Source organism: Anas platyrhynchos, chromosome 2, assembly GCF_047663525.1.
Source record: "Anas platyrhynchos isolate ZD024472 breed Pekin duck chromosome 2, IASCAAS_PekinDuck_T2T, whole genome shotgun sequence".
Lineage (NCBI taxonomy): Eukaryota > Metazoa > Chordata > Aves > Anseriformes > Anatidae > Anas > Anas platyrhynchos.
Genome location: NC_092588.1, coordinates 104354904 through 104379207, shown reverse-complemented (window position 1 = coordinate 104379207; position 24304 = coordinate 104354904). Strand labels below are relative to the sequence as shown.

General features: G+C 35.9%; 1 protein-coding gene across 1 annotated transcript in view; it reads right to left on the bottom strand.

Annotated features, from left to right (window-relative positions):
* CNTNAP2 (contactin associated protein 2) overlaps positions 1 to 24304 on the bottom strand; it is a 1145390-nt gene that overhangs the window by 66035 nt on the left and 1055051 nt on the right. The window contains exons 19-21 of the mRNA XM_027451306.3: positions 23564 to 23809; positions 21846 to 21979; positions 8570 to 8663 (exon numbers count right to left, since the gene is read on the bottom strand). Of these exons, the coding sequence (XP_027307107.1) occupies positions 8570 to 8663; positions 21846 to 21979; positions 23564 to 23809 (474 nt within the window). The remainder of the gene's footprint in view (positions 1 to 8569; positions 8664 to 21845; positions 21980 to 23563; positions 23810 to 24304) is intronic.

Below are 24304 nucleotides of genomic sequence, written 5' to 3'. Positions count from 1 at the left end.
AGACAATGAACACTGCCCAAGCCTGGCGCAGCTCTGAGTCCCAATGTGTAAAGATGCATTAGTACATTAGTGCATCAGTGCCGTGATTTACTAGGGACAATCGTCCTGGTGTCCTATTAGGCTTTATCATTTCAGGCACAGCAACATACACCAGGAAATTTCTGTCTAGTTCACATTCTAGGAATTTTTATATTCCTTGCTTTTCCCAGGTCCCTCAGAAATCTGAACAAACTTTTTCTAGGCTCTAGGAAACCTCTGGTACTTCTGTCATAAGAGACAATTGTAGATCAGGAGAGGACATGGGAGTGTGTTAACGAGAGTGAAAACTAGGTCAGTTGATGAGGGAGGTGGTTGACTTGATCTCAGTGATCTTTCCAAACAAGGGACACAAGCCACTTCTGTTGTCTGTCAGGCACTCTGAAAATATCTCAGATTTTGAAGCACACCACAGTCTCTTGTAGACATTCTCATTCATCTGACCAGAGATGAGAATTTTAGTTTCAATGTTTTTGTCAGACCACAAATTGTTTTGTTCTGGTTTCTACCCCACTGTCTTTCCTAAGTGAAACAAGCATCAGATAAAAACTGAAGCTGTTTTCAACAGTCAAACAATGAGTGAGTTTTGAATTAGACAGAATTTGTTTACCTGTCCTTACAAGGAATGGTCTGTAGATTATCTGCCCCAACCAAGATTATCTGTCCAGAACGGATATTTATACAACTGTTTCTTGTCAAAATATGGGTGAATGTTCATACTATTTTTTCAGTGTTCTGCATTTGGAACCATGGGCAGAAGTTGGCCATGTTAGATAAAGTGATGTAAAATCTAGAGTCTTGTGACTTGGCATGGTAACAATTGTTCTTGTTCTTGTTATTATTTTGTCAGTTCTCTCTCCTATTAATTTAGGAGAGATTTATTCTGATTTTTAGTTTTTACTCTGTTTATACTTGGAGGAAAATTATAACATTCTCACTTTCCACTTCAGGTATGCCTTTGGATTTCTATTTTCAGACTCTTTGTTTTATGATATGTAATCCAAAGTGCTCTCAGCACTCTGATTTCACTGTCTATGCCATTATAATTTTATAGGGCAGCAGCAGATTTCATTGGTGTCCTTGGTGATCTTAACATGTTCTGTTCCCCTCTTGACCCTTTGAAGCATCTATATTTGAAATAAATTACTACTAGATATAACACAGTACAGGTGAAATGGTTCCTCTCTTCCTTTGGTAGGGATAAGGTAGGGATAACTTGTGTAACTAAGACATACCACCTTAACAAAATACAGAAGTTATGAAAAGGTCACTCTAATTACTGAAGTTTAACTTTTGCTCTTATTCAATTACTTTTAAATGGTGTTATCATTTTAATGTCAAATAAGACTTGTGCAAATAGTCTATTCAAAATCAAAATGGCATAAACTAAATTAAAGCCTTTACAGTCTCTCTCTCTCTCTCTCTCTTTTTTTTTTTTTCAGGACCAGTAGATGCATACATTGGAAGGAATGGAAGAATGACGGGATTATTCTCTCAGCAACACAGCAACACTTTGCAGAATGACTTACACAAAACAATTTTCAGACATCTTAAAGCTTAAAGGAAAAAAAAAAAACAAAACAATTTTAGAACAACGAGACTCTGGCAACCTGCTACAGGCTTGTATGAATGCTAGAAGAGCATGAAATGAAAAAGGCAGATAACCCTCTGGAGCTGTTGATGCCCACAGAAGACCTGAAGACCACTAATCAGTGAGGTCTTTTTTTCAGAGAATACTGCAATAAGGACAGCCATCAGCTACAAAGGAAGGGGCAAGGGCTGGGAGATAAAATGTGACCTGAAGAGTAAAAAGTTAGTGGAAGGAGACAATTCCAGGTAACGCACTAAGCTTTACTTGTTTTTAGAAGAGCAGACCTTGCTATACCCATGACTACTGCAATTGCCATAGTATCCAGCTGACTCCAGCTTGTCTGCCTCCCTGGAGCTGTCAGCTGGCCAGTGAAGCAGAAACTGAACACTACAGTATTCTGAAAAATGAAAAGAGGCTGCAGAACAAATGATAAGAAGAAAACTGTACCAATGAATAAATCTTGGCTTCACTTCTTCAGTCTAGTTTTCGAAAGATAAACTCTGCTTGGGCTACCCTGATTCCTGCCACAGAATTTACTGAGGTAGATGGGCTCCCCTCTCATTGGCTTGTAGATGGGCAATTTTACTTTCTGAATGTGTCTTGTAGATCTGATTTCTTGGAGAAACCAGATAGGTCAAAAGATCAGAGGTCTAATAATAATAATAATAATAATAATAATAATAATAATAATAATAATAATAATAATAATAATAATAATAAAATTAAAAATATATATTAGTTCTTGTTTTAACTAGAAGACTAGAAGAGCTGTGGAACATTTCTGCCATTACCAGAAACACTTCAAAGAGTAAGATATAAACAAACTGACTGACAGATATGAGGTCAGAGTGATAGGCAATATTAAATCCTGGAGGAGTTTTTACCAGACTAATGTTACTATACAGCGGTGTTGTGGAAGCACTTTTGGAAGAGAAGGAAAAGTGTCCAGATGTTGTATCTTTGTATGATAATTCATGCATGACTCATGCAGAGCAGATTTTAATATTCACCTGCTACTGTAGCAGGAGGGCTCCTACTTTGGCAATATTCATATTCATTCTCTCAGAGTTTACAGTACTGAATGTTAATGCTTATGCTGAGAAATGAAGTCGCAGTTACTTTGAAGTAAGTTACTGCATGCTAGCTGTTTTCTGCTCATTATCTCTGAAAGTAGGCTAAGCTACCCTGCACTTGGATTAACTGTCAACTGTTTATTTTGAACTAACACTTCAAAATAAAGGAGAGCCACAGAGCAAACAAGCAATGGAGTCCTCACTGCCACATTGCTGATACATACAATAAGGTGCTAACCTCATTATGATCATGAGGTAGTAACACATATGTGTCAAAGGTGTATAGTAGAAGAACACTTTTAGATCGTTAGTAATCTATTTATGACTCTGAGTTATCTTCTATGATTTGAATTTAGGAGCTGAGCAAAGTACCTTGCAGTATCAGAGACCTGATTGGTATTTGGGTAAGTGATATCCTTGATTAACATTACCTTCATATCAGATTATGGAAGCAGCATACTCAAACCGAGTGCCAATGATGCCAATGTCCAGGTCCTAAATAATATTTTTTAAGGCTATCAAAACACTCTTTAAAGAGGGTAAATGTTCTCAAAGACATTCATAGGTTTAGACAGTGCAACTTGCTTTGGTATGACACAAGCCCACTAAGTGATAAACTGTAGTAGTGTGGAAACATGGACATTAAAGTTGTTTTTGAAAGTGTATGATGTTTGGTAGGATGAATTACATTATAAGTCATTTCTGTTACTCAGTTAATAGCATTGAAGTGTCAATGCTTGTTTGTCATGCTTGTTTGATGGGAAAGAAAGTATCTTAGTAGTAAAGAATATTTACCTCTTGGAAAAATTGTCATTGTACCTGCTGGTAGTTCAAAAGATTTTGATTTTTTTTTTTTGTCCTATTATTCAGCAGCTATCTGGAGAGATGCCTTGGGTTCTTTCCTTATCAATTAGGAGCTTTTGTTGATTTCCAGGATTTCACTTTAGTTGTAGAGTGATGGCAGCTGCTTTTGTAAGAAGGAATGCAGACATTAAAGTTTGTTCCTTTTTTACTACTCTTGCTGGAAGTACCTGAAGGACACTAGGATGAGACAGAGACATAAATGGAGTCTATAGAGGTTAACTAGCTGCATGGACAGCTATTGGTTCTGGAATGATAATCTAAATGTGCTAAGAGATGATTTGTACTATGTTGATTGTTTCCAAGGGAATATTTAAGTGTTTTTGAAATGATATCATTTGATTTGGAGTGGCTGGTGGAGATGGAAAACAGACAAGAAACACATTACCTTTTATTCCCTGCCACTTTCTCAACAACACTTGTCTGATCTCAGTGTTTCTGTGCTCAAAGATGCTATTAAGAAACCCTCAAACTATTTCTGTTCAGCAAATGATGATTTTACAAAATCATGTCTAATTGTGTAACTACTTCTTTCCTAATACATATTAAAACCCATATAAGTATTCCACTTTCATTCAAATAATACAGTACAGACTATGACATCAGTTCTCTATATAGAAAGTTCACATACCAGTAATTGCTGTAGGCCTCTGAAAAGGATGTGAAGACAAACCTGAGCGTTCTATCCAAAGCCATAGTACTTAGAGGGAAAACTGAACCTGTGCTCTATTCTACCTCAGTAATGAGTCTTAAGTTGAAATGCAAATGAAAATTTAGATTCCAATCTGAGCTATAACAAATAACACTTAATGTCATATTGTTAATATTTTATTTTTTCTCTTCATTACTGGTTATCCTGATAGCCAGCTTCGCTCTCTTACCCTGTCTGTGTCAGCTTTCAAATCCTTAGAATCTTTGAGTAATAGATGAAATACATTCCTTGAAACATTAACAATTCCCTTTTATCTTATTTACAAAATCCTGCATTTCTCTAGTGTTTTTATTATGAGGCATTCACATAATACAAGATTGTTTATTATTTGCCTCCTCAAGCTTTATTTCATATCTCAAATCAAAAATCCATTTTGCCTCTGTAAGAATGACCTTTACCTCCAGTTTCCCGGAAAACTGAAAGTATTTTCTGTCACTGTTTTGAAAGGCAGTGAACAATTGCATTTTCTGGAAAATATTTCAGGAAAGTAAAAAACACCTCAATTTATAGAAGGAGAAATTGTCCCTGATTACAACTGCAATTCAATCATTTATTTTTGTTTCTAGTCTGACCCTCCTGATTTATAGAAAATATTATCAACTGTTTTGAGGCACAGAGACATTTCATCATGATTTTTTAAACCAGCCATTTTGTTGTAGCACCTAGAGCAGAGAGTGGTGTTGCATTGTGGTAGGTGTTGTACAAATGATCATTCTGATTGGTACTGGATGAGCTATCACAGCAAGCACAGATGTGGCAGAAGCTGCTGCTCCTATGCAAATGACTTTAATAAAAAGGGAAATAAGACAGGCAGAAGATCAGTTCCTTGGTAAGATTGTTCCAAAGTGCTCTTCAAAAACCCATCTGTTTTTAAAAATAGGACCCTGCCTTCATTTTTAGTGACAAATAAGAATTGCATAGTATGGGAATAACAGAAATTAAATGCAACTGATGCCAGCACAGCAGTGAAATTATGACACTATTCCCAAATTGCACATTTAGAGAATGTAATTGCAGGTGGGTACAAATTGTAACTTGATATATGTACCCAGATTTTCCATTGGTGCTAATCCCTTTGGGCCACTAAAATATGTCTAGCCAGTACGATGTGAAAATTAGAAGCTTTAAAGATACTGCATTCTGCATCTACTTTGCCTTTCAGACTGCTGAACTGGTGTAAGTGTTAACAGTGCTCCTCCCTCATTCAACATTACTCTGAAAATAGCACAGTAAAGTTGATCAACAGTGATGGTCAGATGCACAACAGTTTTACACCAGGAAATCAATGTTTCTGGAGATAAACTCACTATTTCTTTGGCAAAAGGACATGGGATTTTTTTGTTAGTTTGTTTGTTTTTGCTTCTTCAGTACTGATTTGCTCTTTTACTTAATAAAATACCCTATTCAGCAAAAGATAATGACATAAGCAGAGGAGAGGAAACAAATGAATCACTGTCCTTCATATTCCCAACCATTCTAATACTATCTTATGCACTTAACAACTGAAGTAATGAATCCCAGGGACAAGAGGATATGAAATATATAGTAAAGGCATGATAATGCTTGTAACAATGGATGACAACATCTTCTGAAACAGGGATGCTGTTGTAAGAGACTTAAAATCATAAGTAGCACAGGAAAACAGAAATATAACCTGTTTATTCCTTTAGGATATTGCAATACCTTTGCCTTTTCTTAACCTTTAGTTAGCAGAGGAGCTGAAGGTGGGCCTCAGTGTTTCCTCTGGCAATGTTTCCTGATGATAATCTTCAGCTGTACCATACAGATTTTTAGGACAGATATTATCAGGACTATGGTTACTCTTTCAAATTCTAGATTTGAAAATTGCTTTCAATCACTCTTTTCAGTTTACCCTATTCATAAAGAGTGAGAGGAATGTGAAGTATAAGCTCCAAGATATTTGAAATTTCCCTTATGACATAACACAAGTAAAATTATATTCACTGGTCTCTGCTATTGTTTTCCTTTACATTTCTTTATTCTCAAAAAGTAAATCCTGTGATATTAACAGTCAGAGGATGCTTAAAACTCTATTTTGAAACACATACATGACTTTTTGCAAATGAGGCAAATAATGTGAGGTGTTTTGGGTCTAGATCTGTAGGAACAGAACTGAGTCAACAACTCATTTTATTTGGACCTATGATCAGGCCTTTCAGTCACTGTACTTAAGTATCCTAGACATGAAGCATTGTGTGATGAACCATCTGATCTGCCCAGTACTTGCAGACCCTTTATTCTCCAAGAATGCCTAAAGAAAATTTCAGAATCAGCGTACTTAAACACAACACAGAAAAGAGTGTTTAGGGAAGGAATATGTTGGAGGCAACTTGGTGCCTCCAACTGTTTAACCACTCTGCAGTCAGAACATTTTAAGAGAGTGTAGCACACACAGTATTTCTTTTTCTCTTTCATTAAGTGCTTGTTCCTTTTTTTTTTTTTTATTATTATTATTATTATTTTATTTTTTTATTTTCACGGTGAACAGTGCATTTTTTTCTTCTGCATTTTAGGAGTTGTCCTTTTATTTCCCTTCATTCTTTTATGCATCTTTTTCACTGCAGTATTATCTCTATTGTATGCCTATCTCCATATACATATCTCATGTATTGCACTCAGATTCCTCCAAAATATCAACTCATAGTAATAGGGAAAGTACCAGTTTTACCTGAATTCAAACAACCATTCAAAAATTTAAGTTTATTTAGAAGAGTGGATTGCAGAGGCAGTAATGCCATAACGTAGCCGTTTCTTTGATGCATGAAAAAGAGTTGCCATCTCAAAGCAATCTCTGGTAATGAATCCATTACTTGAGACAGTCACTGCAATACCCTTAAGCAAATTAATAGCTTTTGAACTTCATATTTTTGATAACAATTACCTATGAAGAACAAGTCAGGCCCCACTCTTTAACTTCAGAGTTATTCCAATTGCTGAATGCGCATCTCCTTGCCTTGAGTTAATGAATGAAGAGGAGAGTAGCCTGGCTCAGTAGGGAAGCCGGCTCTACTCTGACGGCCTGAATTTAGTGCAGTGAGAGGAGAATGAATGTGATTTCCAGTGACTCACCAAAATCATGTCACATAATCTTTTCTATCATATATATCTGACTTTGAGAACACCAGAAAATAGTTCATGGCTCTCTCACTAACCAACCATTTTAAAGGCCTTTGATTTCCTATTTCACAGAAGTTCAACACATTAATTTTTAAAAACAAAACTAATGGAAAAGTGTATCTTTGAAAAGTCACATTAGCTATAAGGTCAATTGCTTTTCCACTTCAAAAATCAGTGCATGGGTTTTGCAGATTTTTAGTTTATCCCACTTAACAAAGAAAAGCTTGCAATTTTCTGAATTAAGCACTTCACTTAGTTCAGACAACCACATTCATGTACAAAGCACTTAGAAGAAATAATATCAATACCCCTCTGTCTCTGAAAGTGGAAAGAGTGTGCCTTAAAAGCTATGAGTATCAGGGGAATAGTTGATTCTTGAAATGAGTGACCCTGAAAATTCATTTCAAAGTGCAGTAGTGGAGAAATAGAGCTATGGAAACTAGAATGGCCTAAAAGCAAGGCCAAGGCAGTTAAAGATGCATCTGTGCTGCTTTTTGAGTTCATCTGAGGAGCTGACCAGGCAGCTGCTGTACAGGGAAATAACAACAAGGTCCATGAAAGGGATAGAAAATGTAGAGAGGGTGAATGTTTTTGTAGGGCTTACAGACTTCTGAATGATCTAACTGGTGGGCCTCATCCATGAGAAGTGGTAGTTTTATCAGACTGATGAGGGATAGTTATGCCACAAAAGGTGTGGCATACGTTGGTGTAGGAAGGCTTACTGCACTGATAATGGCATTATATGAAACATATGACAACTTCACAGTGAATTATACTGTTCAAAATAACTTCAGCAACCTTTTGCAAAAGCAGTGGTCTCAGTGATTTCTCATATTCTCTGCACTGGACACCTAGAGGGTGTCTAGGGTCCAGAGCAACTGCACAAATACGGTATTCCAAATGTCCCTCTACTTGTATCTGGATTGTACCTGCATTGGCCAGGTGATCTTTATTTGTGTACACATCAGTCTATGTGACAAAGTGAACATACCCTTCTTTTAGGTATAACTCCAGTAGCACCATCTTAATGTCTGGAATGACATGTTCAGTGAGTGTCCTGCTTCAAATGCTATGCAGAGCATTGTCCCATGCACTTATGGTTTTCAGTATTCTCTGAAAATACCTAATAAAATAACCAAGTATAAAATGAAATCTCACCTATAACTTTTCCTAGGAAGAGTGCCTTTGGGGAATTGAACAGTATGTCAGATGCTGTTGGCAGGCTGTAACTTGTTGGAGGATAGTGATCAAGCTGCGGAAAGAGAAAACGAATAATGACTATTTTGAACAGATCCACCTGCTTACCGTGTTGCCAAATCAGGCCTACTTTATGGAGTTTATGTCAACACAACTCTACCTGATATGCTCTGCTTTCATTATGATAAAGGGGAAATAGCAGTTTCTACCTCTACTTTCACATCTGCCACCTCTGAAGTGCACAAAGCTAGAAAAATACCATATTGAACATTTATGTCTTCCGGTTGTAGTAGAACCTTTCCAGCTTTTGCTTGTGTACTTCCACATAATTAAAACAACATCAACAACATTAACAACAACATCATCAACAACAAAACAGCTTATTATTTTAATACAAGATTTCAATTTGGGACCTATATTACTGCTAAAGCTAGATTTACATGCTTTGCCCACAGGATAGTAGCTGGGAATTTCAGACTAATGCAGGAGTTCTCTGTTCTCTTTATCTCAGAAAATTCACAAGTTAATGACATACATTTTTGCCCTTCATGTTTCTTATTTTCTCAGTGAAAATGCTGTTCAACTTAATTGTGATGATGCCCAAGGAAGCCTAAGAATACATTCTAGAGTAATCAGCATAGCTAAATAGTTTAATCTATAGGAAACTGGCATAGCAATCACTTTATATTAGCATTTTTTCCATTTTTGGAGCTTTTTAACAGAAAAATGTGAAGAGAGAGGGAAACAAACAAACAAACAAACACCAAAATGGCCTACATTAGTAATAGCACTGTTAGGATAGTTCAGTACACACCAATGGAGCTCTGATGTTTGCAATTTAAAAGGGTGAAAGGGGTGAGTTTTTATCTTCATTATTTATTTTTTGTCTTACGTATTTATTACACAAGCTTAAAGCAGAACAACAATTGTTTGTTTTATTCTGGCTTTACTTTGTCACAAAACATTCTTATGTCAGAAGATAAATATAAATGGCTCAGGTATCAGAGCTATCATGGTGTTTTTCAGTACAGTTCTTAAACTGTATAGAATAATATGGACTTTGGAGAGTTGTATCAGGAAATGATGGGTGAAAAGACATGCACAAAGCCTGATCCTCAAGCCTCTCCTGTCAAGATTTTAACCTCATGTAACTTCTTTGCCTGCAGTGGTACTATTTCTGATACATTATGATGCACAGGATTAATCTTCTAGGTTCTTCCAATCATGTGACAAAATAATCTGCACAGTACCATGTACTCTGTTACTCATCAAAATCAGCAACATTAAGTATTTCCTTTTTCAAAATCAATCAAGGAATTTTTAAATATTTTTAATGGTGATATGGAAACTGAGAGGTGGGGTTGATCTGATTAGATACTAGTAAATTATAATAACTGTTATCAATCTGTCAATTCATCTGCCAGTGCACTGTGGGTATCCTAGAGCTCTAGAGCTATAGCCATGGTCTGGGTGTCTATTATCAAACTATTGGAACAAGTAATAAAGCAGTCAACCCTGCCCAAGAATGCTAATTGTACCTGCCAGATATACCTGAAAATGAAAAGTCAATTTAAATGATGAAACACTGTGAGCATTTGCATGCACTAATATAGTGTTTATAATGTGGAAATGCTGGCCTATTAAGGATTAAAAGAAATTCAGCATCTTAAGTATATAAAGCTATAGTTTATTTGCAATACAGGTCACTACAAGGATAGCAGGCTGCGTTTTGTCTCTACAGTACAACAATAGCTTTGAGATCTAGGTTTCTATTTTTAAAGTCATATATAATTTGGGTCTAGAATATCTGTAACTCCATCACCCAAAACTTATGTTTTGTATCAAAACAAAAACAAAACTTATGTTTTGTTTAAGTAATCAAACACACTATATTTGCTAAAAAGCTCTTCTGAAGCCATGGTGGAAAATCCACCAGGAACCAAGAAACATTGCAACCTGCACTCTGTTCTGCCAGACACAATTCTCCCACTTTGCCTTTCCCATCAAAAATGCATGATGTCATTCACATGCTAAGACTATGGTTCCAAAATAATGATGTGGTGTTTCACCAAATCCTTCAAATGGGCATGTGGTCATCGGTTCCATGGCTCTGAAAACAGGGATTGTGTCACTGTTGTGGCAGGGCAGCAAAGGGCAGGAAACTAGTGCTTTCCTGCCTTCTCTCTTTTTCCTTCTCCGTTGCCAGTTCCTGGGAAATTCATACCTGCATAAGTACAGCGCTCAGGCAGAGGAAGACCCATTAGCATGATTGAACACTGAAGTCCTCCAGTGGGATTTCAGTGGCAAAGCTCAAAGTGATAGGCTGTGGCAGGGCACTGCTGGCAGTAAAAATATGCAGCATTCTGGTGCAGCCAAACTGGAGGCAAAGATCCAGGCATCCCTATTCCCCTGACACTGGAATAGCTGAGAGGTGGTCTTAACCAGATAAGTAATAAAAAATCCCAACATTTCTGGTGACTTTGTTTCCTCTTGAGATTTGGGATGTCAGCATGGCATCTCAATAACATATTGTTATGGTACAGAAGAAAAGACCCTACTGGAAGTGGGAGCCAGAGAAGGCAAGAAGGAGATTCCAATGCTATGTTGCATTTCAGGCTCTAATAGATACAGACAGTTTACTGCTTAGGGATGTTAACTGGCCTGTTGTACTGAATCAATAACTGAACCTAGTGTTACGGATATATTTTTCAGATCTCACTGAAGTCAAAGAAAGATTTCAGAATGAGTTCAGTTACAAATCATTTCAAGGGGCTAACAACTCTATTTGAAGTTTTGGGTTGTTTTGATTACATGATAAAATAAATCTCCATTTTAAAGCTCTTGATACTGATTTATTGGTCTTATTATCAGTAAGAGGGCAAGCATTTGTGATTAGCAATAAAACCTTCTCCTGCTCCACTGCCAGGTCTGGCATCCCTTGTACTATGGGGTAAGCCTGCATTACTTTCCACATCCAACTTTGTGAGATATGCACTTCTCTAATTCAGGGATCTGAAATGAAATGGTGCACCACAAGACAACAATGAGAATGGTGAGATTTATGTTCATTTGCTTTGATTGCTTGTTTTTGTTCTAAACAAACATTATCTAATAATCACAATAATAATACATTATTATTATTATTATTATTATTATTATTATTATTATTATTATTATTATTATTATTATTATTATTATTATTAGTTTAGTTTTTTAGAAGAACTTAATCTAGAATTTTTGAGGTCAGTGAGTTAAAGGATGATACTGAATTTTTTCCAAAGTTGTATGTTACTGCCATCCAGTGGGTGCTCAAGTGTAAGCAGCTGGAACTAAGCCACCTGGAAGCTCTGTTTGAAATATTTGACTATCAGTCTAGTATAAGACACATAATAAAAAAGGAATTACTGGTGTCAAATGGTATTTGAAAAAATATATTACATTATTTAATGGAAATTAAATAGAACCTCTGCACACAGAGGTTGATGTAATGATTTGTATTAAATTACAGTTTTAAAATTACATTTAAGATTTTTCATTGCAGCTACTTTTCTTTAAAAACTAATTAATTTCATTTGAGCTTAATATAAACATGCAGCATGTCTTTGAGCACCACACAGATGAAAGTAGATGGCAGTTTCTAAGGAACCTGCAGCTTCAGTTCTCAAGTCACGTCACACTAACCAGACTGTCTTTATATGAAGTTGGTGGGATTTAAGCAGAAGTTCAATAAAATGCTCGTTCTTTTAAATTACTGTTCACTTAGATAATGCTACTAACCTTGGCAGTAGTGCTGAGATTAACAGACACATCAATCTAAGGGCAAATATAACACCTACCGCATCTTAGTATTCTCAGAAAAAAAATAAAAAAAAATATACATGGTATATATGCACACACACATTATATTCAGTATGGGTATATCTATATCTGTATCACTAAGTCACTGTCAACCTAGTGTGTTTGTGTACACTGTTTTTAAGATAAAGTTTTTCTTTATGCTGAAGACATTTTATAAAAAAGATTTTGAAAAAGTTTTGTAATAATAATGCTGTAAGGCTTAATCTTCCACCATTGAAAGTCAATAGAGCTTTGTGATTGACTTCTATAATAGCAAGATAAAGACACAGATGTGTTCTCATCATTACCAATATAATATTTCTCTTCTGCATTACTATAATGATATATCACTTATATTAAAAAGCTTGTCTACTCTTGGACAAGAGCTCTTTGTGTTTAGATGGAGCTCCTCCTGAGCACTACAGTAATTTAGGAGAAAGCTGGAAGGTACTTTTAATATTTTATCTTTTTAATGCAACAGAAAAGGAGCAAATTTGTGTGGCAACCATGCAATTCCTTAGGATGATCAAAGCCACTATTACTGTTATTCAGGTCCTTCCTTAGTGTGGCACTAGTACTTCACTGATTGTTTTCTGTCAGCTAAGGTCCTTGATTTAGGTTATTGTGGATCAGATCAGAGCCAGATCTGGGACAAGCCAGAGGCTGTAAATAAATTGTAGACCCAGATAAAAAGTAAGACCAAAAAAAACAGCATTTTTTTACTGCCTTACACTGTCACAGACGTGCAGCCTCAGTACTTAGCTGGAGATATATACTTCACCAGCACAGTGCAAGGTAAACTTAAGGATTGCACTGCACTTTGCTCTCTTCAGATGAGGTACAGTTAATACTGTTTTAGAAACTACTGCAGATCTGTTTTGCTGATTTCATGCACTTGATTAACCTATCTTAGTTTTTTAAAAATAAAAGCCAACTGCACTCTTTTATTATAAAGTTCCCCCCACCCCTGGAATTTATTTTCTAATTTAACATGATGAAACAGGGGATACACACACAGGTAAAGCATAAATACATGCCATGGTTTTGTCTCAGGTAGAGTTAGTCTTCTTTGTAGAGGCTTGTATGATGCTGTGTTTTGGATTTGTAATTAAAATAGTGGTGATAACACAACAATGTTTTCAGTTGCTGCAGAGCAGTGTTTGCATAGAGCCAAGGACTTGTGTACTTCTCATGCTGCCCTGCCAGCAAGGAAGCTGAGGGTGCAAGAAGCTGGGAGAGGACACAGCCAGGACCCCAGGACCGTGATCCAGACTGACCAAAGAGATATTCCATATCGTATCATGTTGTGCTCAGCAATAAAAGCTGGGGTAAAGAAAGAGGAAGGGGGGTCATTTGGAGTAATGGCATTTGTCTTCCCAAGAAAGCACTACATGTACTAAGCCCTGCTTTCCTGGGAATGGCAGAACTGCTGATGGGAAGTAGCAAATGAATTCCTTGTTTTGTTTTGCTTGTGTGTGTAGCTTTTGCTTTACCTAGTAAAGCATCTTTATCTCAACACATGAGATTCTCTCCTGCATACCAGCTGGGGAGAGTGAGTGATCAGCTGTGTGGTACTTACCTGCCTGTGAGGTAAAACCACAACAATACAATATATTGCAGAAAAAAAATAATAATAAAAAAATCTGCTTAAAAACTTGAATACCTTATGTGTAATGGAGTCCTACGTTTTTCTGAAGCCATTGTTGCTCTGATAAATTGTATATCAGGTAATTTGCCTCAATGTAAAAAGCAAAAACATAATAAAAGAAAAACAACAAGAAAACCCTGCAAATATTTGGATAACATTTAAATAGAAACTTAGATGCATGACTTAAAATGTAGAGAAGGGCATGATAAGGAAAAGGACAAGTTTAGTCTGGCTGCCTTCAAAGGAAGGGAAACAATTCTCTGATGCTTCAAAGGAAACAATTCTCTGATGCTTCTTTCAGATATCTGTGAACTTTTTATTGGTCTTTTTAATAGGTGAATTACATCAAACATTAGCAGAGGCAATAGCAGGTCATATAATACCAAGTGATAAAAATTAAAGAGATGTACTTCATGTACCTAAAGATGACTTTCACAGGACATTAATTTGTCCAGTGTGTGCTGCCATATAATGGAAAACATCTATTTCATGTTGAGTTTTGACTTTTCTAGGCTTTTCGTAGATCCTGAAAATATTTAATGATTCTTTTATTCTTTCTTTATTTCTTTAATTTGAATAAGAATTGATGCCAAAACAGCAATCATACAGGCCAAAGAAAGCATGCACACATTCACCATTGGAAATAAATTATAGAGGAAGGATCTAGTCTCAACATAAGCCAAATTTGGCAACACATATTATGAGGCAGATAAGCATTTTGATATTCTCTGCAGGCCTTTGCTTTGGTTTGATACACAGACTGGGGACCTATCAGACTATACCATACTCCATTGTGCACTGAATGCACTAGCTTTAATGGGAGTAAATGGGAGCGTAGGGTGAGAAAGACATTTAACTTCTGTGTTATCATGATATATGACCTGGACACAGTCAAAGTCTGGGACAAGACAACTGAAAAATTCCTCTGAAGCCATCAATGAAGGCTCTACTGAAAACATGTATGAAAAAGGATAGATCTGTAGAAGAGCTCCTCTCATATTAAGTCTGAGTGGTTTTACAGAATAGAAGAATATTCTTCCAGAAGTCCTCAAGATTTTAAACTATCTCAGCTGATACACAGAGAGGGAGGAACCTTTGTTATTCTCTCAGGAAAACCACAGCATGAGATGCTACCCTCAGATGTATCTGTATGGATTGTGTTTTTCCCCAGTAAGAGAAAAATCTGACTCCAGTGTTCTGACCTTCAGGATAAGGATATTTCACTCTCTTATTTACTACTCGGTGATATGGACTTTTATTTATGAAAACATATTTTCTGACTTTCAGCTCTCTGGGTTTTGTCAGGGATGTGTTTTGGCAGATGTCACTTACCAACTCCATTGTGCATGAAAGGGAAGTAGAAATGGCTCATTTATAAGTTTCCTACCTACCTATATTTCTGTCTTTAACTGAAAGATTGCAAGTGACACAGTAAAATAAAAAGATGCATAAATTCAATAAAAGATAATATCAACTAAAATGCTAGTAACTCATGGACTTCCCATGCACACAAAAAAACACATAGGTAAATTATTAAGCAGTGAATTATTCATTTACTTCTGAATATGATTCATATCATTCTGCTGTTTCTTGCTGTTATTTACAGAATCTTTTGAGAACTGAGCATCCAGTTTTCTACAACATTTATAACACCATTACACTTGGACGGAATTTGGAGTATGTAAATATCAGGGTCTGTATTTATTTATATTCTGGAAATGAAAGTAGGGTTACAGGAATGATATATGATATCAATATAAGCTCTGTTATATTTTAAAATTTCTCATTTCAGTAGCTTCTTATCCTGTGTGGTCACTTATTTGTGAAAAAAGCCCTGAATAACAACAACAAAAAATCTTGTTGCTTCTGATTGAGAAATAGCTAGGGATAAATTGAGTGTTAATGCATTAAACACATAGAAGTAATGTGTAGTTATGCTCTAGAAAGTGGTCTGAGTTTTCCTTTTTTGGTCTCATTTTGAATAATACATTGCCTCTGCAGAATGAGAATGTATAATGGAAATAAAGTATCTTCAGAGATTTTCATACAATCATAGAATATCCCAAGTTGGAAGGGACCCACAAGGATCATCGAGTCCAACTCCTGGCATCACACGTCTACCCAAAAATTCAGACCATACGACTGCACAGTCCAAACACTTCTTAAACTCTGACAAAGTTGGTGTCATGACTATGTCCCTGGGGAGCCTGTTCCAGTGCGTGACAACCCTCTCGGTGAAGAACCTCTTTCTGATATCCAGCCTGAACCTCTCCTGTTGCAGCTTGACTCCATTCCCTTGGGTCCTATCACTGGTCACTAAATTTATTTAAATACAGATTAATAAATATATAAAGATTATAATTTATTTCAAAAGATTTTTTTTCCTTTAAATTAAAAAGCTCTTTGGAAATTAATTAAATACAACAGATAAATCTGATTATTAGAAAAAAAATTACTGTTACAGTGATATTAACTATAATTTACATGTTTACCTGTGGTTAAAATCCTGGGTATTTGAAACATTTTATTCAGTTCAGCTGCTATGGAATTTGTGGATACTCTCTAGATGGTTTCTTTCAAATCATGAACTGTACTGCCTCATCCCCCATAAGCCAGTGAAATATTAATTAAACCAGTCATTAAACAACTCTTTGCATTCAGACAATTTACAGCACTGCCCAAAGGATGTCTTAGGGACATGTTTGCCTAGGAACTGTAGGAAATAGAGAAAGATGTTTTCATAACATAACCACCATTACCATATCTAAGACAAAGGTTTTCAAAATGTTATGAAAAGGTAAGGTTTTCAGAGAAGAGTTATAAAATTGTTTTATGGTTCAAAAAATATGGATTTCAGATAGTAAACTAAAATAGTTTAATTTATTTAACTTCTTATAGACAAGATGAAAAGATGTTCCAATTAACATTGCTAGGAAAGTGTGAAGGGTAACAATATCTGACACCGAACAACTTTCATCTATCAGGCATAGATGTAGAGGTCCCAAAGTTAAATGCTGAAGTCTGCAGAATTCAAACTGTAAATTAGGTGCAAATGCTTTACAGAAATTACATTTAACCATTGGCATATATAGCCAAAGGATATGGAAAATTTTCTATCATTTGAAGTCTTTAAAGCTAGATAAAAGTCTTTCAAGAAAATGTGTTATATTGCTATCATCACTTTTTGGGTTAGCTGCAGAAAATCATCTAGTGAAATTTTATGGTTCCGATTAAGCAAGGTATCAAACAGAGTGACCATATTTTGCTCAGGCTTCAAAGTACATAAAACAAGATTCATAGGTATGATACCACAATAACAATAGTTGTAGTAGGTGAAATTATAACCTCATTGAAGTCTGTGAGAAATTTCCCATTCCTAGTAATGTGATGAAAGCTTAATCTATACTTACAAAAATCTTTGATATATTTATTGCATTTAAGCTTGAGACTTGCAGACTGCTTTGTTCCATTATATCCATTTATTTAATTGCAAATATGTTTATCATTGTATTTTGTACTTCAGATTAGTTTTGAAATAACTTGATATGACTCATTTTTGAAGAATCTAGGAGTTCACAAATATTATCTCTATTCCTGTAGTGCAGAGCATAAGACAATGGACTTGCAAAAATTCTGTTTCTTCTGGGTTTCAGCTGGGTCGGGGCACATCTTTCAGTGATTATTTTTTCATAGAAGCTGGGTATTTCTACTGCTTGCCTCTGGTGAAGGTGGAAAACATAGATCCATACATTTTCAATACTATTCTGAATCTTATTAACAGCTGAGGTCAGAATACATTTTCAGGACTATTCTGAATTTTATGAACAGCTGATTCAGGCCAAGATTTCCATAAAAATTCAAAATCATGTTCACTCTGAATGGTCAACAACTGGTATTATGAACATATAGTATTGTATACACAGCAGTATTGTTGTGTATACCCTCTCTACTTCAGTTCTTGCCTGAAAGAGAGAACTGTCAGCTATCCTTGGATTTGGTCTTCTGAGCTTATGTGTGCAGGCTGCTGCTAATTGTCCTGAAAGTGTACAGCTGGGCTTGGGAAAGTGGAGTCCTGTGGAAACTGCTCAGGTCTAATCATTTCTGGGAACAAAGAAGACACTGGAACTCCTAACTCATTTCTAGAAATGGTTTTGAAGAAGGTATGAAGAACTGGAGGTCTGTTGAGCATTAGAATATCTTGGCATAGAAGCTGAGATGCTTTGTCTAATTGTGTTCAGCATCAGCTGAACACAATTTATTCCAATAAAAATTAAAGCACATCATGTGTTTTTTGGTTGCTTGTTTCATAACATGTCAATATGGCATTTGTGTAAGAGAACAGAATTAAAACCAATAAATGACAGTAGAACTAAAATGTGTCTAATCCAGACTGGTGTGAGTCTTGCACTAGGGAAGCAACTGTCACAGTCCTTTAAGGTATAATTTGAAGACTACTGAAGTCAATGCAAGGCCTTTCATTGACTTCAATGAGCTTTAGATCAGAACCTCTGCTAGAGAGTTTCTTACCCTTGACCTTCTTAAAAGAAAAAACTACCGATGTGTGAATAGATTTAATCACCCATGAAAACTTGGTAAAGAGTGATCTGGTTTTTATGATATGGAAAATATTCTGTTGAAGCATGAAGACTTCTAATGAAGTCAAATGAAGTAGAACTTGCCTTCTTAAAACTAAAGCTCAGATCTTGAAGTGTCGTTTGCTGGGATAACACATTCCCCATCTGTCAGTCTGGGCTTTTTCTTGTCCACAGGTGAATTAATGCAGCCTTCAATGTGTGATATTTTAGTAGAAGTGAGAGACAGGAATTCTAATTAGCTAATGTAAGTTTGGAGCCCTTCATTGCAACAACAGAAAATATACAGGTCTTTGTCCCTGTATTTATGTCATTTTGCTTTTCTGACACCTAAATCAACCACATATCTTCAATCTTGTCCTTGATGAACCACTGACATCACAAATGGGAGATTGTTCTTTAATGTAAAACTGATTATTAATTAGTTTGAAGACAGTGAATTTAGAAAATTGAAATATAATACCCTTTTGAGGGGTCTTTTCTTCTACCTTTAGTCTTGACTGTCTTGGTGTGTTAGGAATAGTGATGCAATTCTAATCAAAATCAAGCTACGTATACTTTTACTTATGTTGTGGAGACACAATAGTGTGGATACATTTATTTCAAAGCTCAACTCAAATTCCAATTGACCGGACAATAACTCTGACTTTACGTAAGTAATTAGTTCTCTCATGTCTTCCAACATTGGGTGAGATCTCATGTTGTTCAATAATGAGCCCTCTAATTTACTTATATATAAATGAAACTCCTGAGAATCATGATAAAACTCAGGTTCACATAGTTTATATAGTAGCAATTTATTACCTCACTTCATGTTTTTTAAATCTCTCTGGCACTACAGGGTTATTATAGCAAGTTAGAAGGACAGATATAATAAGTATGAACTTGCGGTTGAGATTTCAGAAATAGAGTGCTCTTGAATTAAAGCTTTGATGAGAAATAAATCCTTCCTGTGACATTTTTATGCCATGTGGAAGTGTGGAAGTGTGAGCAATAGCACCTGGCAAGCAAGCTGTCTTCTTTAAAAGCAAGCAAACCAGCTGCTCATCAGGTTGGAGAAAGAGTTAGCAAGAAATAAAGGTCTACTCAGATGTTCATTGCTCAGATCTGCAAGAGAAAACTCATACTTTGTGATTTGTCCTCTAAATACTGAGAAAAAAAATATATCTCTAACATCTATATTTTCAAACATGATGAAGAGCTTATATCTGAAAGTAGGATTCATTTTCAAGTGAACAATCTATTTACCAGATCCATCTCTGTTCATATCAGTTCTTTCATTTACAGAACATAACCAGATGAGTATCAGAATCAACTTCCTTATGGAAAACAAACAGCATTTGATAGTAACTTTCTTTTTCAGGATATATTATGGGTAGGATTTCTGGATTTGCTGGATTTTCTTTTTATGGGTCAATACTTTCCCTCTTCTTTTACATGCAGTTTAATATTTTACATGCAGTCTAGTTTAATACGACTCAAATTGATATGTTTTTTTTTGATTAAATAAACCAGCTGTGTTCTAAGAACACTGCTTAGATTAAGAAATTTTTACCTCAGCAGAGAAACACTAACCAAAATGTTTGTGGCTCTTGAAAGCCATACACAGGTAGCTGTCATAAAATACTTGGGAAAAAAATATCAGATCCTAAATGTAGGTGAATTGGTACAAGACTGGGATACTTAACTGTGTATATGACTTCCAAATGGGCAAGGTATTTCATGTGATTCCTTTAGCAAATAATTTATTCAGTTTTACAGCTGTCTAAGTCAGGCAGATTTTGCTCCACAGAATACATGACATACACAAAATAGAAGCTTTCAATAACAGAAGCCAACCTAACTGCAGGTAGTCTTTAACTTCTATTTAGCAGTGAGAGAAGTAAGTGCAAATACAGCAACATTCAAGAAATATGCATATATCAAAGTACACACCCCAACCTCCAAAAACATGAAAATTGGTTAGATCTATCAGCTATATATTCCTTAGAATATCGGTCATTTTGCAATTTTCTAATTTTCTGACAATTCTACTTCAGAACATCCACTGTTAGTTTGAGTACTGAAACCCTCAGTCAAATAACATTGTAATCCACTGAAAATGTTTCTTTTTGATGCCTGGAAAAAATAACTGTCAGGGATCTATTTTAGGTAGTTCTATTTAGGTAGTTTTTTTTTTTTTTTTTTTTTAAAGACATATAAAACCGTGACAACTAATATCCTTCTGGCTTGGTACCCAAGAAGACTTCCTCTTTTTATATTTCATTTGTTATTGGTTTGGGTTTGCTTCTTATGAACTATCAAATCCAGATTAATCTATCCTATCCACCTGACTCTCCTGCCAGCAAAACTATTCTCATATCCTGCTGCAATCTCAGTGTTTGCAGATGGGATAGCCAGAGAATGAAAACAGAGTTCTGTAATGAGCACAGAGAGAAGGCTGTCTGGAAACATTGATTGCTTCTTGCAGAGCTACCCTCAGTTATTTAAATAGTATTATATTACTCCAAAGGTTTGTAAACTAAGATATGAGAAGATGAAGTTCCTGCCAGTGCTGTACTGAAAACTAAATAGGCCAGAAATATGTGCCTTCAATAACATTATCTTGTCTTAGGCTCCTGTCACACAAACACTGAAACATCTGCTCATCTTTGCAGGTGTGAACAGCTCTTCAAATTTTGCTGGAATGTAGGGTAAATTTAAATTTAACGACATTCTTATTTGCGGAGGCAGGTCTGATGGTACAATATTTAGTTGTCTGCACATCAGCGTCTACTGCCATTTAAGATGCTGTAGATTATCCCTCCTGGCTTCCAGCCGCTGCTCCAGAATGGTGCAGGTTTATCATAGGTCCCATGTTATCTACCAGACCAGATGTCTCTGATGCCCTCGAGCATCTAGAGTGACACCTGCATTAGCCTGGCCGTCATCACACTAGGACAAGGATCTCAGAACAACATGACTCAATGCAATAGCGGGAGAGAATAGCTTTTGTTAACTCTTAGGAGTGCGAACTGCAAACAGAACACCATCTACTGTGCTTTATGTTTCCCAAATTGCACTTATTTTTTCAGGGGAAAGGAGGTCATCAAAGTATAAAGCGTTACAAGCTACAAGCAATAAATTAGATGGAACCGAAACACCTTTAATGTCTGCTTACCTGTAGAACTATGTCCCGTTCATTCCGTGTGATGTTTACAGTATGGGGCTGTCCATTTGCCATGTTTCTGTGGTCGATGTCAATGTTATATGGCTCTTTGGTACCTCCTAGGCTGTACCGAATTTGCAAATTCCCTAATGAAGGAATGTGAAAAACACCCTCAGGTATTTTGGTCTTTATTCACCAGTTACTTTCCCCTCTTTATTTCCATGTACAACTGTTATTGTTTTACATTTAAAATGCTCTCAGAGCTGGTATCTGCAGCAGGAAAATTTAGAGAAGGGCTAGTATTTGAGATTATAAAGCTAATGGGCTGAAAATGGCTTCCAGTTTACTACCCAGAAGCATGACAATGAATGGCATCTCAAAACTAAAGTGTGTGCAAATTCTCCAGATTGCAAACCAAACAAATCAGATCCACGCCTTGAACAATATGGACAATTGTTTCAAATTTGAGCACATCAAGTATCATTTTATTTTTGAGATTATTATCCTCACTGCAGAAAAATTCTTTGACATTATAAAAGACATGATTTTTTTTTTTAAAAGAATAAAACATTGATATGACTTGAATAAAGTCAAAATCGCAACAGATTAACACTGGCATATAATCTACACAAGGGATTTTCTTGCGCTCAGATTTAATTGTTGTTGACAGGTGACCATCTGGTCTTTTATGGAAATTTAATAATACATGGTGAAATGAAAACTTCAGGTTATATTGTTAGAAAACTATAGTCAGAAGTGGTTAATTGATATTCATGACAAAGTGCCAGACAGATTTTTCTTTTCTAAACAAAAGTGAAGTGTTTACTCTTCATTGCAAAGTTTAACATTCCATCAAAAGGAAGGACTTTTGAAAATGGAAATGTAGACCCCATTATTCATCAAAACCTGAACAACAGCCTTAGACTTTTAAAACTATAGTTTGGATTCCAACACAGCTTTTCTCTTATGCTCCTTCTTTCTCATCTGTGAAGGTAAGAAAGGGAAAGATTTCAGTGGCATGTGGAATATCTGTATTTACTTATTCCACAGAAGAAAGTGTTAGTACAGTATTCCTAAGTATGATTTTCAGGGGGCACTAAGGCACTATTTGGAATTGAGTTATATTGTGTTTTTATACTCCACCAGAAAATGGTCCATATTGAACCTTCAATCATTACCAATTTTTGTATGACATTATATATTGTGCTACATCCTCATTTGGCCACCTCAGTCGGTAGTCAGACTTTCAGAACAGTGCATTACACTTTCCACTGGAAACAAGTAATATTGCCATGACTTCAGTGACTATGAACCATTTATTAACCTGCCTACATGTGGATGCCTACTTGTCCTCTCCATTATACTAGTTTATGGCAGGCATGAATCTAACTGTTACACCATATATATATATATATATATATATATATATATATATATATATATATATATAATATATATATATATACGCTGCATATATATATATATTATATATATATATAATTTATTGATTGATTGTCTTGTTTTGAGAAGGAAGGTTGGCTAGTGGAATATCCCATGGAATTAAAGAGGTGCATCACACAAAGTTTCATAAAGCAGAACCTGTATTCAGGTTACTTTTAAAGAACAAGGGTGAAAAGACTTTCTTATTCACTCAGAGTTTCAGCTGCATGTCAGTCTGGTGTTATTATCAATCATTCCTTCAATGGAGAGAGCCTAGAGCAGCTGCTTACCAGATGGCTTGACAAGTACCGCCATGAAGTCCTGGGTATAGGAACTGATGTACAAAAGGACACAAGGGGACTTGGTAGTACTGAAGCTGAAGCTGAGCTCTTCTTTATTCAAGTTAAGGTCAGTTGCTGTGGTCTCAGGATCTGTGGAACTCAACAGGGTTCGGCTAACTAAATCCTTCATGCTGGTCCCTGGGGAGTGGAAGTTGTAACGAAGCCACATTCCCTCTTCAAAAAATGCTCCCACATCTTGAAAAGAAGAAAATAAAACAGGAAAAAGAAATTGAATGTGCTGACACCTTTTCAATGAAACATTACTACTGACTTGAGCACTACTAATCTGTACATGTTACTACTGCTGCATTATTTAAGCACTTTGCCAGTAGTTAAGAGCCTCATTGTTTTCCAGTAAGAATGCAAAGGATAAACACGATTTTATTTCTGGATACCTGGAATTGCAGAGCAGGGGAAAGATTTCCTTTAGGTCACACAAAAAGACTGTACCTACATCTCATACCACTACTACAGATCAGAAGAACCACACTTTAGTTTTATTCTCATTGAGGTCTTGCAGTAGATAATGTTCCAAAGAAGGAGATACAAGCAAGAAAGATTTAGAAGGCACAATAAGCAAACACTGTGAAGGAAAAGGAAAACCAGAAACTCTGACCAGCAAATTACAGTAGATTTAGAATAACCTTAGAGAGGAATGATGGTGATTCCAGCACCTGAAAAAATTGAAAT